This window comes from Vipera ursinii, assembly GCF_947247035.1.
Source record: "Vipera ursinii genome assembly, chromosome: Z".
In the NCBI taxonomy this organism is placed as follows: Eukaryota; Metazoa; Chordata; class Lepidosauria; order Squamata; family Viperidae; genus Vipera; species Vipera ursinii.
Window position 1 is genome coordinate 48,005,155 of NC_139517.1, and position 17,412 is coordinate 48,022,566.

The 17,412-nt window shown below is 41.7% G+C and overlaps 1 protein-coding gene across 1 annotated transcript; it reads left to right on the forward strand.

The window, feature by feature from the left end:
* Positions 1–1,943: 1,943 nt before the first annotated feature.
* Positions 1,944–15,742, forward strand: LOC310648776 (amine oxidase [copper-containing] 3-like; the record flags this gene model as incomplete). Its single annotated transcript, XM_083376813.1, has 4 exons — positions 1,944–3,522; positions 6,747–7,032; positions 7,438–7,567; positions 15,425–15,742. 4 exons carry the CDS (start codon positions 1,944–1,946, stop codon positions 15,707–15,709), a joined length of 2,280 nt encoding a protein of 759 aa, XP_083232939.1. The 3' UTR covers positions 15,710–15,742.
* Positions 15,743–17,412: the final 1,670 nt, after the last annotated feature.

Below are 17,412 nucleotides of genomic sequence, written 5' to 3' on the forward strand. Positions count from 1 at the left end.
TTTTCTACCACTCTCACATTCTGGGATTTTTTATTCTGCAGCCTTAAGCTACTTGATTTGTAAGATTGGAAACAGTCAAATAGTTCTCACTAACAGGTGAGACAGCACACAAATAATGTTCTGTTTAACCCCCTAATTTTTTTTTTGTATTATAATGTAGCAAGATTGTGCTTTAAATGCATGCACACACACATCCACTCCTTGGCTCTGACATACTCACCAAGAAACATGAGGGAGATGGCATAAGATCCAGGTATTGTATGAGTTTCAATTAGGCTCCTATCTAACCCCTTTTTAAAATAGCCCTTAGCTTTATTTTTCACCTCGGCTGTGCTCTTAACTGGTTGTTGTTTGGCTAGGTACTGTAGGTTTCACTACCTGATATGCAAGCTTCACCTTGTGACTAGTTTCCGATCTAGTGTGATCTCAAAATAACATTCCAGAGATTGAGAATTCAGAAATAGGAGTTGAATGCTGTTACTTTTTGCACTGATAAAGGTAAAGGTAAAGGTTCCCCCGCACATGTGTGCTAGTCATTTCCAACTCTAGGGGCTGGTGCTCATCTCCGTTTCAAAGCCGAAGAGCCAGCACTTGTCCGAGGACGTCTCCATGGTCATGTGGCCGGCATGACTAGACACCAAAGGTGCACGGAACGCTGTTACCTTCCCACCGTAGTGGTCCCTATTTTTCTACTTGCATTTTTATGTGCTTTCGAACTGCTAGGTTTGCAGAAGCTGGGACGAGTAACAGGAGCTCACTCTGTTACGCGGCACTCGGGATTCGACCCGCCAAACTGCCGATCTTCTGATCGACAAGCTCAGCGTCCTAACCCACTGAGCCACCACGTCCCTAATTTTGCACTGATACAGCCCAAGAAAATCAATCTAAAAGAGAGGTTTAGAGGCCTAGCAAATAGTCATTTTGTGATGACAAATCCTTGTGCTGTGTAGTTAGAATTGAGAAAATATAACCATACAACACATTAGCTTTCAAGTCTGTGATTATTGACATGCCCCTCCAAAATGCTTGCCAGGTCTGGAGCCACCCCATCCACCCCAAAACTTATCTGGGTTTTAAAGACAAATTTTAAAGGGTTAGTGTAAGGTCTCCCTAAACCACCCTGATTACTGACCTGAGACTTACTATGTGTTCAATATTGCTTATAAGCAATATCAATTTCTCATTCTTCTAAACACATTTGTAGCCATGTGGAATATTGAATATTAATTATTTCCTATTTAATAATAATATGCCTGTTTATAGACATATGAATTTTAGTAGATGGACTACAAGTCAAAACATTCCTAGGCTAGATGTCTTAGCTCCCCCAGCCAAAATACCTTACTTTAAATTCACAGTGTCTTGTTCAAATCAAGTTTTTAAGTCTCACAATCAAAAGGTCTAAGACACTAGCACAGCTAGATTATAAAAGAGAGGGCAGCTAGATCATCATTGGCAGAATTAGATCTGTATTCCTGGGAATAAGCAAAGAAATAATGGGAACACAATATGCTTAGAATAGTCTGGCTGGATATTTAAATGTGAATTGGCTCTGCCAGCCTCCTTGCCAGTTAGTTGGACATTCCCAGTGCTCTTGGGAAGCTTCTGTGCACTAACTTATCTTGGTTTTAACCTTTCTGGACCCAAGCCCAATGTGTTCCCCAGCACTCTTGGTCCAGAACAGCTTATAAGGTTAGTATCAAAGCAGATACAGAAGAAACAATGGGAGGAAGGAGAGGGGGGGGGAGAAAAAGAAACCAAATGAAAATCTGCCTTTTTATGGTCCCTTGTAAAGCCCCCACAGGCATTCCTAGCTCAGGTCCCTCCTCTTACTCTGAATGGAGCAATAATTTTTCTTCCTCCCATCCACCCATCCGGACACTTTCCTGTAAGAAAAGCACGGACAAGCTGTGTGCTATCACTGCTGCCTTTACTGTGCTGACATGAACATGAAGGTGCTAGTCATTGTTTTGGTGCTAGCTCTGGCTACAATTTTTGCTCTAGTCTGTGTTTTGCTGACAACGAAGGAAAAAAAAGTCACCAGCTGTGTCTACTCTGAACTACCAATTTCTTCTGAGAGGCCCAACAGAGAACAAAGTGAGGTCTTTGCTGATCTGACAGCTGATGAAATGACTCAGGTGGTGAAGTATCTTAGGAAGAATCTTGGGGTGTACCTGGAAGATGCATTTCATGCAAAACCATCAGATAATTGCATTTACTATATGGATGTGTACTTCCCGCCTAAAGCCAAAGTTCTGGGCTTTCTTGATCGTGGAAGGGAACAGCTACCTCGGCAGGCATTGGCTGTGGTATACTTTGGAAGTCAGTCAGATCCAAACATTACAGAATTTGTAGTAGGTCCACTTCCAAATCCAATGTACCATCAAGACATTACAATGCAAAAATTTGGCAAGAAGGTTCCATATCACAGCAGACCGGTGACTGAGAGAGAATATAAAGATATTGATTTGTTCATTTTCCATAAGCTCTTCAACACCTCCAACTTCCTCAAAATATGCTGCAATTATGAGAAGTCTGATTTAGCTACTCTAACCACAGCTCCTAGGGGATTTGTGTCTGGTGAAAGAGCCACCTGGTTTGTCCTCTTCCAGAATGTGATTGGCAGTGGATATTACATTCATCCTATTGGTTTGGAGATGCTGGTGGATCACAGCAGTCTGAACATCTCTGAATGGAAGCTGAAGAAAGTATTCTATAATGGACATTATTTTCAGGATATGGCCCATCTGGAAAAAGCATTCAAGAATGGACAGGTGAAGGAGGCAAGAATGAAGAGTAGTCAGCTGCAGATGGAATATGCTTCCAGGAAGCGATTTGAACAGGCAGCTCCTCTAGGCCCAATTCAGTTTGAGACCCAAGGAAAGCGCTACACTGTAACTGGCAGCCATGTTACATATCAGCTATGGAAATTTACCTTTGGGATGAATGTGAACACAGGGCCACGTCTTTTCGATATCAGATTTAATGATAAGAGGATTGTCTATGAGTTGAGTCTGCAAGAAGCTCTTGCCATTTATGGTTCCAATTGTCCTGGAGGTATGGTGACCAGGTACATGGATGGTAGCCTTGGAATTGGAAAGTTTTCTTATGAACTAGTGCGGGGTGTGGACTGCCCCTATGCAGCCACCTATGTGGATCGGCATTATCTAATAGACTCTGACACTCCCAAACTAAACAAGAACTCCTTCTGCATCTTTGAACATGACATGGGTGTCCCTCTGCGTCGCCATTTTTCTAATTTAGGCTCTTTTTACTATGAGGGGTTACCCAAATATGCTTTGGTCTTAAGGACTGTTTCTACCCTCATTAACTATGACTACGTCTGGGATTTTGTATTCTATCAAAATGGTGCCATAGAAGTCAAGGTTCATGCTACAGGATACATCAGCTCTTCATTTTTTATGGACGGTGGGACTAAGTATGGAAACAAGGTTGGGGAGTACACACTTGGAACCATGCACAACCATCTGATAAACTACAAAGTTGACTTGGATGTAGAAGGTAGGTTCTTATATTTCCCTAACTCCCACAAACTGCCATTCTATTAAAACCTACTAGAGCTATATAAGGGCTAGTGATTTGGTCAGCCTTCTCCTGCCACAGGTCTAGGTTGGCTTGTTTGGAACTTCAAATAAATCCTAAAGTTTATATATATATATATATATATATATATATATATATATATATATATATATATATATATATATATATATATATATATATATATATATATATATATATATATATACTTTAGGATTAAACTGCAAACATAGACTGTGTGTGCTTATACATGCTTGTGTTTTAGTGTGAGTAGATGGAGGCTAGAAACAACTAATCATGTATGATTTAGAAACTCAGATTAGAACTAGTGTGGTTTAGTGGTTAAACAGTTGATAAGTGGATAAGCCTAAGCTAAGTTCACCCTAAACTATGAGGACTATTTTTTTGGGGGGAGGAACAGAGGGAAATGGAGGAAAAGACTCTATGCATATTGTCTTCAGCTCCTGAACAAAGAAAGTCATGAGAGGCTGAAACTGAAAGAGTGAAATACAGGTAGTCCTTGACTTACAACAGACTACCTGTATATCCCATTTCTTCTTTAGGGACTGTTTGAAATTACAACAGCACTGAAACAAGTGATTTATGAACATTTTTCACACTTAAAGACTGTTGCAGCATCCCAAAGTTCAGATGCTTGGCAACTGACCCATATTTATGAGGGTTGCAGTGTCTCAGGGTCACATGATCACCTTTTACGACCAAAGTGAATGGTGAAGCCAGATTCACTTAACAACCAAATTGCTAACTTAACAACTGCAGTGATTCAATTAACAATTGTGGCAAGAAAAGTTATAAAATGGGGCAAAACTCACTTAACAGCTGTTGCTTGGCAACAGAAATTCTGGGCTCAACTGTGTTTTAAGTTAAGGTGATATCACCTTTACTTTGAAAATTGACACCTGGAATGTTGATATGCTAAGAATTAGGCAAGAGAGAGCAACAGTTTGTAATTCTGGGCCCTGTGGATATGCCTTTGTCATAAAAGCAGATAAGATTCCAGAAGATTATCAAATATAATCTACAGCAGTTGTTTTTATACCTCAGCTGCAGGGCCAGATGTCTTTGTCTGAAAGCCTTAATTGTGGCCTCAGAAGTTGTAAATGTTTGTTGTGAAGAAATGATGCATTATTCAGTATTTGGGATGTAATAATATTAACTGCTTGTACTCTAATCTTATGTAAATCAGGTTTATATTTAAATGGAAATGCAATGAAGTCAAATTTAATTTGTGTCAAGCTTATTTTGTCTTGGTTCTGCATATTTCTTTGGAATGAAGGCTCCAGAAGATAAAGCCCAGCATGATCCTCAGCCTGAAAATAATTGTGCATCCCTGTATATATGACAAATGCTCCCACCACCATCACCATATGAATTTTCTCCCATGTTCTATGCTTGGATGTCCTTCTGCATGCATGTGCCAAGAAGCTGCAATGGATTTGGTATTCAATGGTTTATATTCAGCGCTAAGGAGTTGCTTTGGGCCAGCAAAATATGTGATCTTTAGACAAGCAACAGAGAGCTAATTTTAACAACTGGATACTATGAAGAGAAGATAGAGCAGAAGTGTCATTATAATATATGTTTATATACAGATGGCATACAATTAGTTTCATCCTGTAAACAGGAAAGTCTTTTCTCTCCAAAAGCTGCATTTCAACTATAGTTCCCTTCTTGTAAGAAGAGGCAGAACTAATATGCAGATTATTCTTTAAATCTGAGAAAGTTTTCCCTTTTCCCTTGAGTAAAAGGTACCTGGGAAAGTACATCTGTTCTGTTCTCACTCTGTGTGCAGAAAATAACAGTGATTAGTTCCAGAGATCTCTATATATGACTAACTGTAAATTGGCAAAAGTTTCCTGGCAAAGCCCAACTAGCGTTCTCTTTTAAATCAAGGACACATAAATTTCATTTTGCTCAATTTTGCATTTTTCAATCCTGTACTCATTGCAATCTATTTGTGTAAGTTTGTAATTTTCAAAACAAAATATTCAAAATTGTGACCATCCTAATAAACCATGTGAATACAGTTTTATTGTGCAGATTTTTGCAAGCCATTTTCTCCAGGTGAGTGCACTTTTATATCTTGCTTTTTATTAATAAGCATAATACTATATGCACTTTTCCTGGTAACACCCTTTGTGTATGATTTTGGATTATGGTCAAAGTACATATTTCCTTAAAATATGAACCAAACCAAAATCCTGTTTATTATTATACTTCAAGTTGTTAGAACCTATGGCAATTTAAACACATTAATAATAATAATAATAATAATAATAATAATAATAATAATAATAATAATAATAATAATAATAATAATAATAATAATAGAGTTGGAAGGGACCTTGGAGGTCTTCTAGTTCAACCCCCTGCTCAGGCAGGAAACCTTATACCATTTCAGGCAAATGGCTGTCCAGTCTCTTCTTAAAAACCTCCAGTGTTGGAGCATTCACCACTTCTGGAGGCAGGTTGTTCCACTGGTTAATTGTTCTAACTGTCAGGAAGTTTCTCCTTAGTTCTAGGTTGCTTCTCTCTCATTTGCACACATGTAACCAGCCATGGAATAATAAATAAAATAAACATATCCTGCTGTGTTCCTCAGGAAGCATTTTGTATCACTGATGTAATTTATTTTCCTCAGCTGGACCCCACCAGCTGAAGTCAATCCATATCATATGGGAGTTATTATGAAAACAAGAACAAAACAAATAACTATTTCACATATAATATTTTATTATGTTAGACCACAAAAACCCCCAATAAATCTCAGTTTTATCTTCACTGGGGGAAGGGAATTTTAAAGCAGCCTCTGAAAAGATCTCTCATGTTATCTTCCAAATAGAATTGGTGCCTGTGACAAAGTTTTTATTGGTTGACTTTTGTTTGCAAGTGAGAAGGAGATCTATAATGTTATGTAAGATATAACAATTCTCTGAGTAGGTTTCCATTGTTCCTAATGTATAGTGCAGCCACAGATGCTGAAAAATAATAATTGAACAAGGCTGTATGGTGAATCTGTGAGAAACTCTCTCAAATCTAAGATAAGCCATTCTGTCCACAGTCTCAAACTGACTTTGGTGTTTAATCCATTGTTCCTAAGTAGGTGTATCCTTAGGCAGGAGTTCAAAATGGGAAGTGTTTCTCTCATTCTTTTTGATTGTTAGGAGTCAAGAACTCTTTGCTGGATCTTGACATGGCCTATGAATCTGTGCAGGCCCCTTGGAGCACACAGCACACAATCCAGCGACCAATCCTCACCCAGCAAGTCCTGGATACGGAAGAAAAAGCTGCTTTCCCACTTGATGGCAAAGTCCCACGGTACCTGCTTTTCAGTTCTAACAACGAAAACCAGTGGGGCCACAAACAGAGCTATCGCATCCAGATCATTAGCTTTGCAGGCAAGCACTTACCACAGAGTAGCTCCATGGAGAAGGCCATCAGCTGGGGCAGGTAAGTCCCTATCATAGCCTTATGTTTGCCTTTTAAATAAATAGTATTTTGTTTAAATTAAAGGATTATGCCAGGGGAAAAGGTTTTGCAGTTTATTCATTTGTCTGATGTATATTGATCAGCTGCATGACTCTGATGGCTTAACAATTTAAAAAACTAAAGAAAAACAATCCAAATATATTTTTAAAAACCTTTAAAAAACTTTAAAAAGCAATACAATTGAGTTAACAAAATCTATAACCGGAATCATCTGGTCATAGACTCATCATTGTAATATATTTTTAAAAGAATTAAAGAAATTAGAGAAGTAGTTTGCACTGCTCAGGAACACAATAAAACCTTGAGTTTTTTTCCTCTCCTCCTCCCATTTTCTTTCTCATTTTCCTTATTTTCTGTCCACTTTAGGTACAAGTTGTCTGTCACTAAGCAAAAAGAGGAAGAATTGACAAGCACCTGCATCTATAACCAGAATGATCCATGGGATCCCCTGGTGACCTTTGCAAACTTCATAGACAATGAGACCATAGTCAACGAGGTAAGTACTGAGATGACCCAGCTATGCTTTACATGGAGGAGGAGCTGAAACATGAACAAGAAGAAATCTGCTATGCATCAGCACTACCAAATTTTCAAGAGAAGAAAGTCTTAAGAGGTAGTTTGAAAGATGGTCAAAACACATGGGTCAGATTAAGAAACAGCCCCTATTTTAGCATTGGAAAAGCCAGGGTTATCCTAAAGCTGCCACAAATATGGATCAGGATTCAGATGAAAGCAACATTATGAAGATATGGAGAGAGAGAGGGAGGGAGGGAGAGGGGGAGGGGGAGGAGAGATGGAGAGAGGTATTGATGTATGAAGAAAAGCTCATTTGACAAGAAAAGGAAGATTAAAGGATACATTCAAAAGGAACATTGGTTGCATTCCTTCAGAATGCTTTGAGGTTATTCAAAACTGTAATAACAATTGTCCAGCTAGTAGGTATATCCCAGACTAGGAAAGCTGGTATTCCGCTGAAGAATTTGCTTAATGTGAGACCTAGGAACATCTTCAAAGCTCAGGCAAATTTGGAAGATGGCAGGCACAACGTCACAATCTAAAGCTAAGCTTTGTCCCCTCTGTAGGCAAAGGGGTGATTCTACACTGACAATCTTGCAGCTTTTCACACACACACATACACACACACACACATATACACACACACAGAGAGAGAGTTCTATGTGATCAGAAAAGCCATTCAAGACAAAAAGACTTCTTTTAAAAAAATTGAAATTTGCGCAATTTGCAAATGAGAACCAAAATTTGAGCTAAATAGATGGAAAAGTAATGCAAGTAGTCAAAAAAGGAATAAAATAAATTTAGGATGTATTGTTGTTGTTGTTAGTTGCGAAGTCGTGTCCAACCCATCGTGACAACATTCCTCCAGGCCTTCCTGTCATCTTCTGGAGTCCATTTAAGCTCACACCTACTGCTTCAGTGACTCCATCCAGCCACCTCATTCTCTGTCATCCCCTTCTTCTATTGCCCTCAATCTTTCCCAGCATTAGGCTCTTCTCCAGTGAGTCCTTCCTGCTAATTAGGTGGCCAAAGTATTTGAGTTTCAACTTCAGGATCTGGCCTTCTAAAGAGCAGTCAGGGCTGATCTCCTCTAGGACTGACCGGTTTGAACACCTTGCAGTCCAAGGGACTCGCAGGAGTCTTCTCCAGCAACATTCTTCAAAGGCCTCAATTCTTTGGTGCTCAGCCTTTCTTATGGTCCAACTTTCACAGCCCTACATTGCAACTGGAAAAACCATGGCCTATACGCCCTTTTGTTGGCAGGGTGATGTCTCTGCTTTTTACAATGCTGTCTAGATTTGCCATAGCTTTCCTCCCCAGAAGCAAGCGTCTTTTAATTTCTTGCCTGCAGTCCCCATCTGCGGTGATCTTGGAGCCCAGGAAAATAAAATCTGTCACTACCTCCATTTCTTCCTTATCTATTTGCCAGGAATTGAGAGGGCTGGATGCTATGATCTTGGTTTTCTTAATGTTGAGTTACAAGCCCACTTTTGCATTCTCCTTCTTCACCCACATCAAGAGGTTCTTTAGTTCCTCTTCACTTTCTGCCATTAGAGTGGTATCGTTTGCATATCTTAGGTTGTTGATATTTCTCCCGGCAATCTTAATTCCAACTTTTGATTCATCTAGCCCTGCCTTTCTCATGATGTGCTCTGCATATAAGTTAAATAGGTAGGGCGATAGTATACAGCCTTGCTGGACTCCTTTCCCAATTTTGAACCAATCAGTGGTTCCATGTCCAGTTCTCACTGTTGCTTCTTGACCCACATATAGGTTTCTCAAGAGACAAATAAGATGGTCTGGTACTCCCATCTCTTTAAGAACTTCCCTCAATTTGTTGTGATCCACACAATCAAAGGCTTTAGCATAGTCAATGAAACAGAAGTTTTTCTGGAACTCCCTAGCTTTCTCCATGATCCAGTGTATGTTGGCAATTTGACCTCTAGTTCCTCTGCCTCTTCAAAATCCTGCCTGTACTTCTGGTAGTTCTCGTTCCACATACTGCTGGAGTCTAACTTGTAGGACTTTAAGCATAACTTTACTAGCATGTGAAATGAGTGCAATAGTGTGATAGTTTGAACATTCTTTGGCATTGCCTTTCTTTGGAATTGGAATGTAAACTGATCTTTTCCAACCCTGTGGCCACTGTTGAGTTTTCCAAATTTGCTGGCAAATTAAGTGTAGCACTTTTACTGCATCATCTTTTAACATTCTGAATAGCTCAGCTGGAATACTGTCACCTCCACTAGCTTTGTTGTTGCTCAGATTTCCTAAGACCCATTTCATTTCACATTCTAGGATGTCTGGCTTGGGGTCAGTGACCACCTCATCATGGTTATCAGGGACGTTAAGCTTGTTCTTGTATAGTTCTTCTGTGTAGTTTTGCCACCTGTTCTTAATCTCTTCTGCCTCTGTTAGGTCCCTACCATTTTAGTTCTTTATCATGTCCATCTTTGCATGAAACATTCCCTTCATATCTCCAATATTCTTGAAGAGATCTTTGGTCCTCCATATTCTATTGTTTTCTTCTATTTCTTTGCACTATTGATTTAAGAAGGCATTCTTATATCTTCTAGCTATTCTCGGGAATTCTGCATTCAATTGGGTATATCTTTCTCTTTCTCCCTTGCCTTTCACTTCCCTTCTTTCCTCAGCTATTTGCAGAGCTTCCTCAGACAGCCATTTTGCTTTCTTGCATTTCTTTTTCTTTGGAATGGTTTAGTTGCTACCTCTAGTACAATGTTGCAAACCTCCATCCATAATTCTTCAGGCACTCTGTCTATCAGATCTAATTCCTTAAATCTATTTGTCATCTCTACTGTGTATTCATCAAGGATATGATTTAGTTCATATCTGAGTAGCCTAGTGCTTTTCCCTACTTTCTTCAGTTTAAGCCTACATTTTGCAACGAGAAGCTCATGATCTGAGTCACAGTCAGCTCCTGGTCTTGTGTTTACTGACTGTATAGAGCTTCTCCATCTTTGGCTGCAGAGCACATAGTCAATCTGATTTCTGTGTTGGCCGTCTGGTGATGTCCATGTGTAGAGCCGTCTCTTGAGTGGTTGGAAAAGAGTGTTTGCTATGACCATCGTATTCTCTTGACAAAATTCTATCAACCTGTGCCCTGCTTCATTTTGTACTCCAAGGCCAAACTTGCCTGTTATTCTGATTATCTTTTGGCTTCCTACTTTAGCATTCCAATCCCCCATGATGATAAGGACATCATTTTTTGGCGTTACAGTAATTCTATAAGGTGCTGTAGGGCTTCATAGAACCAGTCAATTTCATCCTCTTCAGCACTAGTGATTGGGGCATAGACTTAGACTACTGTGATATTGAATGGGATGCCTTGGATTCGAACTGAGATCATTCTGTCATTTTGGGGATTGTATCCCAGTATTGCTTTTCCTACTCTTTTATTGACTATGAAGTGTTGTGTAGTGAGTTCTTCGCACAGGAAAGGAGACGAGGCAAGTGAGTTCAACAAAGCTAATGGTTTATTGCTTGCAGGATCTGAAGTGAGAATTGGGCTGCAGCCTGCAGCATTATAGCCTGGCCCCTAGGCAGCAGCCAATAGGTTTGAAGCAACCCATTGCTGCGTAGGGGCATCCAATAGAGCTCTGGAGACGGGGAGTCTGAGCTGCTGGAGAGCCGTTAGCTGATCCAGCTAATCACATGGTGTTACAACTGAGCCCAACACATAACACCCCTCCCCTCTTAGAATAGACAACGTCATAGCAATAATTTGGCAATAATACAAGTTACAAGACTTAACATCATAGCAACTGTTAGCAAACAATACAGATTACAAGGTTTAACATTATAGCATCATTTAGCCAGAATGAATAGGTTTCCATTAACAGCACACTAGACAGTTACATTATAGCTCCGTTATAGTTCAGTACAGTGACAAGTCAACAGTACAGACAACATTATAGTTCCTTTGTTTTACAACAATCAGCTAGATAAGAAGGAGGCTTGCATGCCCTTGTGGAATGCCTTGGGGTTCCAGTCACCTTCTGGTCTACCAACTTACCCATCGGGCCAGGTAGACCAATGTCCCTTGATGCACTTGAGTCAAAGGAATTAGATGCTCTCTGGCTGGCCTCCCCAGGTTGGCCCACCCCAGAGTCAAACTGATCAGCTGAGTTGGCACAGCAGTTGTTTTTTTTAATTCCATTTATATCCCGCCCTTCTCCAAAGACTCAGGGCGGCTTACAAGCTTAGCAGTAGCCTTCATTCTATGTATATGCCTGCTTATTAGGGCTTTCCCCCCCCCAAGCGGCATTATTACAAAGTCAGCTTAATTGCCCCCAACAATCTGGGTCCTCATTTTACCTACCTCGGAAGGATGGAAGGCTGAGTCAACCTTGAGCCTGGTGGGATGCGAACCTGCACTAATTGCAGGCAGCTGGTGTTACTTAAGGAGGCATTAGCCCACTGCTCCACCAAGGAGCAGTTAAAGTCTGGTTGGCTTGCTCCTTCAGGGAATCCATGTTGCACTTCTGGACTTCCCTCCTCTACACCCAGTTCCTCATTGCTTAAGAAGGAAAAGTCTTGAGAGTCTATGTATGGGCTGGCTTGGTTGCAAGCTTGGGGACTTTGGGAGGGACTTATGAAGCAGTCCTCACTTAGTGGCCATTCTGGAAACCAGTTTCTGAGTTGATCAATGTGGCGTCTGACAACTTGCCCTCCCTCCAACCCCACTTCATAAGAAAGAGGACCAGATGATTTGGTAATTTTACCAGGAACCCACAGATTCCCATGTCCATAGTTTCTGGCCCATACCCAATCGCTCACATGCAGCCCCCTTGGGGGTTTTGGTCAAGAGGCCTCTGCTGCCACTCTATCTGGATGCAACCTGTTCAGTTTAGTGATCGGTCGCCTCCCCCAATGAAGTTCTGCAGGACTTTTGCCTGTAGCAGTGCAGGGCGTAGAATGTTGGCAGAGTAAAAAATCTGCCAGTCTGTGATGCCGGTCACCTGTTACAATGCGTTTGAGTGATTCCTTCATGGTCCTCACCATTCGTTCAACTTGACCATTAGAGGACGGGTGAAAAGGGGCAGACGTTGCATATCTGATAAGATTTGCTCTTAAGAAGGCCTGAAATTCAGCAGCAGTTAATTGGGCCCCACTGTCTGAAACTACGACATCTGGCAACCCATGTGTGGCAAAGAGTTTTCTCAGCACCTGGATGGTCCTAACAGTAGTCATGTTTGCAACTGGGATTACTTCCAGCCATTTGGAGTGGCTGTCCACCACTATGAGGAAGAGTTGTCCCTGAAAGGGCTCAGCGTAGTCTATGTGAATTCTAGACCAGGGAGTGTGCGTTTCCTCCCACCTGTGAACTGGGGCGTGTGGCATCTCAGGCCTAGATTGCTGGCATGTATAACAACCATGTACCTGTGCCTCAATGTCCTTGTCAAGGCCAGGCCACCAAAAGTAGCTTCTTGCTAAAGCTTTCATTCTAATAGTGCCTGGATGGCCCTCATGTAATGACTGTAAAACCCTTTCTCTCAGTGAAGAGGGGATTATGACTCTGTTTCCCCATAGGATGCACCCCTTGGGAGGGGGGTGATAGCTCATGTCTTCTGACAAAGTCACTCTGAAACTCAGAGCCTGGGCTTTTATCTAACCACCCCGTGTGTAGCCATGAAAGCACTCTACTAAGTGTTCTATCTGTAGCTGTTTTTGCAGCAATGTCTACCTGCAGTTTGAGTTTAGGTTTGATAGGGCATTGGGCCCCGGTGCAGCATACACTTCTACGACTTCTACAAAACCCCACACTAAATAGACCCTGGGCCCTGGTACCTCTCCTGGTTGGATCTTCCGATTGGTGTTTGGGTGGCTAGTCCCTCTGGCAAGCTCTGCAAAATGCTGCGATGTGGCCTATTTTGCTGCAGGCCATGCACATGGCTGACCGGAATCTGCAATCAGCGCATTGGTGGTTGCCGCCACAACCTTTATATCTAGGTAAGAGAACTGCCTTGTAAGTGTTCTCTTGCTGTTTGCTGCTGCAGTGCTGTGCATCGGGTTGCTTGTGAAGCTTGTTGACTTCAAGATCTTCTTCCTCTTCTGAGCGTTTGGCATCCTCGTGGTGGACTGTTTCTTCATGTTTTGTCATTTTGGCGGGCTGGACTGTCTGGACTGCACCCCCGGTGGCTTTGTCTGCCATTACTTCATCTTGGGCTTTGATGAAGATTAAATTCAGTCTGGCAAAAAGTCTTTGCTGGAGCGTTGAGTTCCATAGTCCACAGATGAGCCGGTCTCGCAGTCGCTCCTCTATGTCAGAAAATTTACAGAGCTGTGCGGCCTGCCTCAAGGCCGCGATGTATTCTGACGCTGTTTCACTGGGCTGCTGCATTCGCTGTTCAAACGTGAAATGCCAAGCAATCACCGACATCTTTGGCTGAAAATGCTCTCCCAGATTTTTCTTGAGGTCATAAGAAACTGACTCCAGCGGCTTCGGGGCGAAGAGGTTTTCGGCCAGGTCGAATGTAGCTGGGCCACACACAGAGAGCAGCGTGGTGGCCTTCAGCCCATCTTCTGTGACTTGGTTTGCCCAGAGGTAGTTTTCTACCTGGGACAAGTAGGAAGGCCATCCCTCTGGATGCTTGACATCAAATTTGCATAGTCTTCTGACTTTCGGCATTCTGTCTTCGGCTGGTTCCTGCAGTTTTCGATCCTGTTTCTCCAAGGCCCAGGGACTGAATCCGCTGAGCACGTGGTCGCTAGCGTGGCTTGATAGCCAACCGTGGGGGGGGGAAATGCCTTTTCCCTCCAGGCGTGAGCTGCCTCTCCCCTAGTGAACTTCAGCTCTTTTGGAGAAGCAGGATCCCACCTTTGTCGCCAGTGTTGTGTAGTGAGTTCTTCGCGCAGGAAAGGAGACGAGGCAAGTGAGTTCAACAAAGCTCATGGTTTATTGCTTGCAGGATCTGAAGTGAGAATTGGGCTGTAGCCTGCAGCAATTTATAGCCTGGCCCCTAGGCGGCAGCCAATAGGTTTGAAGCAACCCATTGCCGCCTAGAGGCAGCCAATAGCAGCTCTGAAGATGGGGAGTCTGAGCTGCTGGAGAGCTGTTAGCTGCTCCAGGTAATCACGTGGTGTTACAACTGAGCCCAATACATAACATGAAGGCTACTCCATTTCTTCTGAGGGATTCTTGCCCGCAGTAGTATACCTGATGCTCATCTGAATTAAATTCACCCATTCCTGTCCATTTTAGTTCGCTGATACCTAAGATGTTGATGTTCAGTCTTGTCATCTCTTGTTTGACCATGTCCAGCTTGTCTTGATTCATGGATCTTACATTCCAAGTTCCTATCGGACTTTTCTTTCACCACCAGCTGCATCCACAGCTGAGTGTCCTTTCAGCTTTGGCCCAGTCGCTTCATTCTTTCTGGCGCTACTAGTACTAGCCCTCTGTTCTTCCCCAGTAGCATATTGGACACCCTCCAACCTGAGGGGCTCATCTTCCAACGTCATATCATTTTGCCTTTTGGTGCTGTCCATGGGGTTTTCATGGCAAAGATACATAGAGGAAATGAAGAAAAATAACACAAAATCTTACAATATTGTTCTGTTGGTAGTGCAGTTGCATGTCTGATGCATGAATGAATTACAATCTGGTTGCAGACCATCTCAACAAACGATATGAACTGAGCTTCATTTACATGCAGCCGGTTTTCAAGAAGAGCATCATTTACAAAGGATGTAGCTCCATGAAATATAACTGCATTCTACATTATAAGAAAACTGTCACAGCTAAATGGAGGGTTTGCCAATCGTTAATCTTGCCAATTCTTGCTAATTTTTCTTTTTCCTTTCCTCTTCCCAGGATCTTGTGGCCTGGATCTCAGTTGGATTTTTACATGTGCCACATGCTGAGGACATCCCCACTACTGTGACAGTTGGCAACGGAGTGGGCTTTTTACTTCGGCCCTATAACTATTTCGATGTTGATCCTTCTAGCAGCTCCCTTGACAGCATCTACTTCAGAGATGATGAAGATGCAGGGAAATGTGAGATCAACCAAATTGCCTGCTTGCAACAAAGAGCCACATGCTTTCCCAGTCTACCTCCTTTCACTTACAATGGCTTTGAGAACTTAACAAGCCCATGACAAGAAGAATCTACATTTATATTATGGTTTAACTTTTTTAAAAAATGTAAAGGCTAAAGGATGGCTGGCTTGAGCACTCCTCGTTCCACATTTTTATTCTGTCTATTCTATTCCTTACTTTTGATCAGCTCTCAATGTTTTCAATTTGAGGCTGGGATTTATTTATTTTTACAGTAACTCAGTGGAGAATTTCTGCTTTCAGCTGACAATCAGATGCTTCACTCAGTCTTTTTACACATTATGGCTATATCATTAGGCAACTACGTATGTGTTCCTTCTCTATGATTGTCATTACCCAGTGTTCTAAATATTCCAGCATGTATAGGTTTTCACCTTATGGAAAATTAGTCGGGATCTAAATTGAGCCAGGGTATCCTTTGACTTGCATATCAAAGGGAGAATCCAGCAAGGACTTGCTCAGTTAAATGATAATTAGAATGCACTGCTTTCAAATGGTCATAGCAATATACTGATTTTTGAAATCTCCATTAAGATGCACAAAAGTGATTAGTTTATTATACTATAATTCCAGGCCAAAACCTTTCATCCCTGTCATACATGTTTTCTTCCACTTGGAGAAGAAATTCTTTAAATTGAGCAAGGGCTTACTATACCAAAAGATAGATTATTACAGAGGGTAGTGAGCACAGCACAAGACATTGTGGGCTGTTCCCTGACACCACTGGATGACATCGCCAGGGCTCGCTGCCTTGGAAGAGTGAGGAAGATTCTCAGGGATGACTCACACCCTGGACGGTATCTCTTTACTCTCCTACCATCCGGTAGGAGATATAGGAGTATAGCCAGCCGTACCAACAGGCTGAAAAATAGCTTTTATCCGTGGGCTGTTAGGCTTTTAAATGGGACATAATCTTATGCAGAATTGACTTGGGAGGCCGGTGTGTGGTGTGGTTGGTTCACATAGTGTGGTGGGATGGAGGGTTTGTTGTCACTGTGTGTTGGGGGGAGAGAGCACAGGGGGAGGCTCAGCTAATCTCAATGTACACATGTTGTACTTTGACAATAAAGGTTTATTATTATTATTATTATTATTATTAGATTGCTCATTCTCCTTTCAGCTCCAACCCCAGCAATTTTTTTCAGTGTAACAAGAAATGTAAATTCCACTGCTTGCTTCCTATGATAATGTTAATCCCTGTGAGAAGCCCAGTCATGATTTGTGTTCCTCTTTTGAAGATTGAAATGCTGGAAACAAATGAATGGACTGGAAAGACCATTATCAAATCGGAACGCACTGCACATTCAAAAGCCCCTGGCTTTACAAAGGAATGGCAAACAAGTCATGTGATGGTGGCCAGGACACCAGCTGCAGAATCAGTTGACTACAATTGCTACTAGCACTACTGAATATTGCTCTTCAGCTGTGGAACTATAGTTGGCTTCCCATACTGTTGGAGACATTGCATTTTTCCTAGGTCTCTTATTCTGGTCTGTTCAGAACAGTGAAAGGAACTTAGTGATTAGGAGAGGGGAAAAATCCAGTAATTTAAAAAACATGTAATAAAAAATATTTAATAAAAAATTTCAATAGAAAAAATAGTGTATCCCTCTCCCCTCCACACACAGACACAACAGCTATCAAGTTTAGAGTGGAGAATAGGTCAGCTCATTCTCTTGTATTACTGATAATGATAGAAAAGCTGTTGAAATGAGAAGTAGCTGTTTGGGAGACTTGCTGGTGA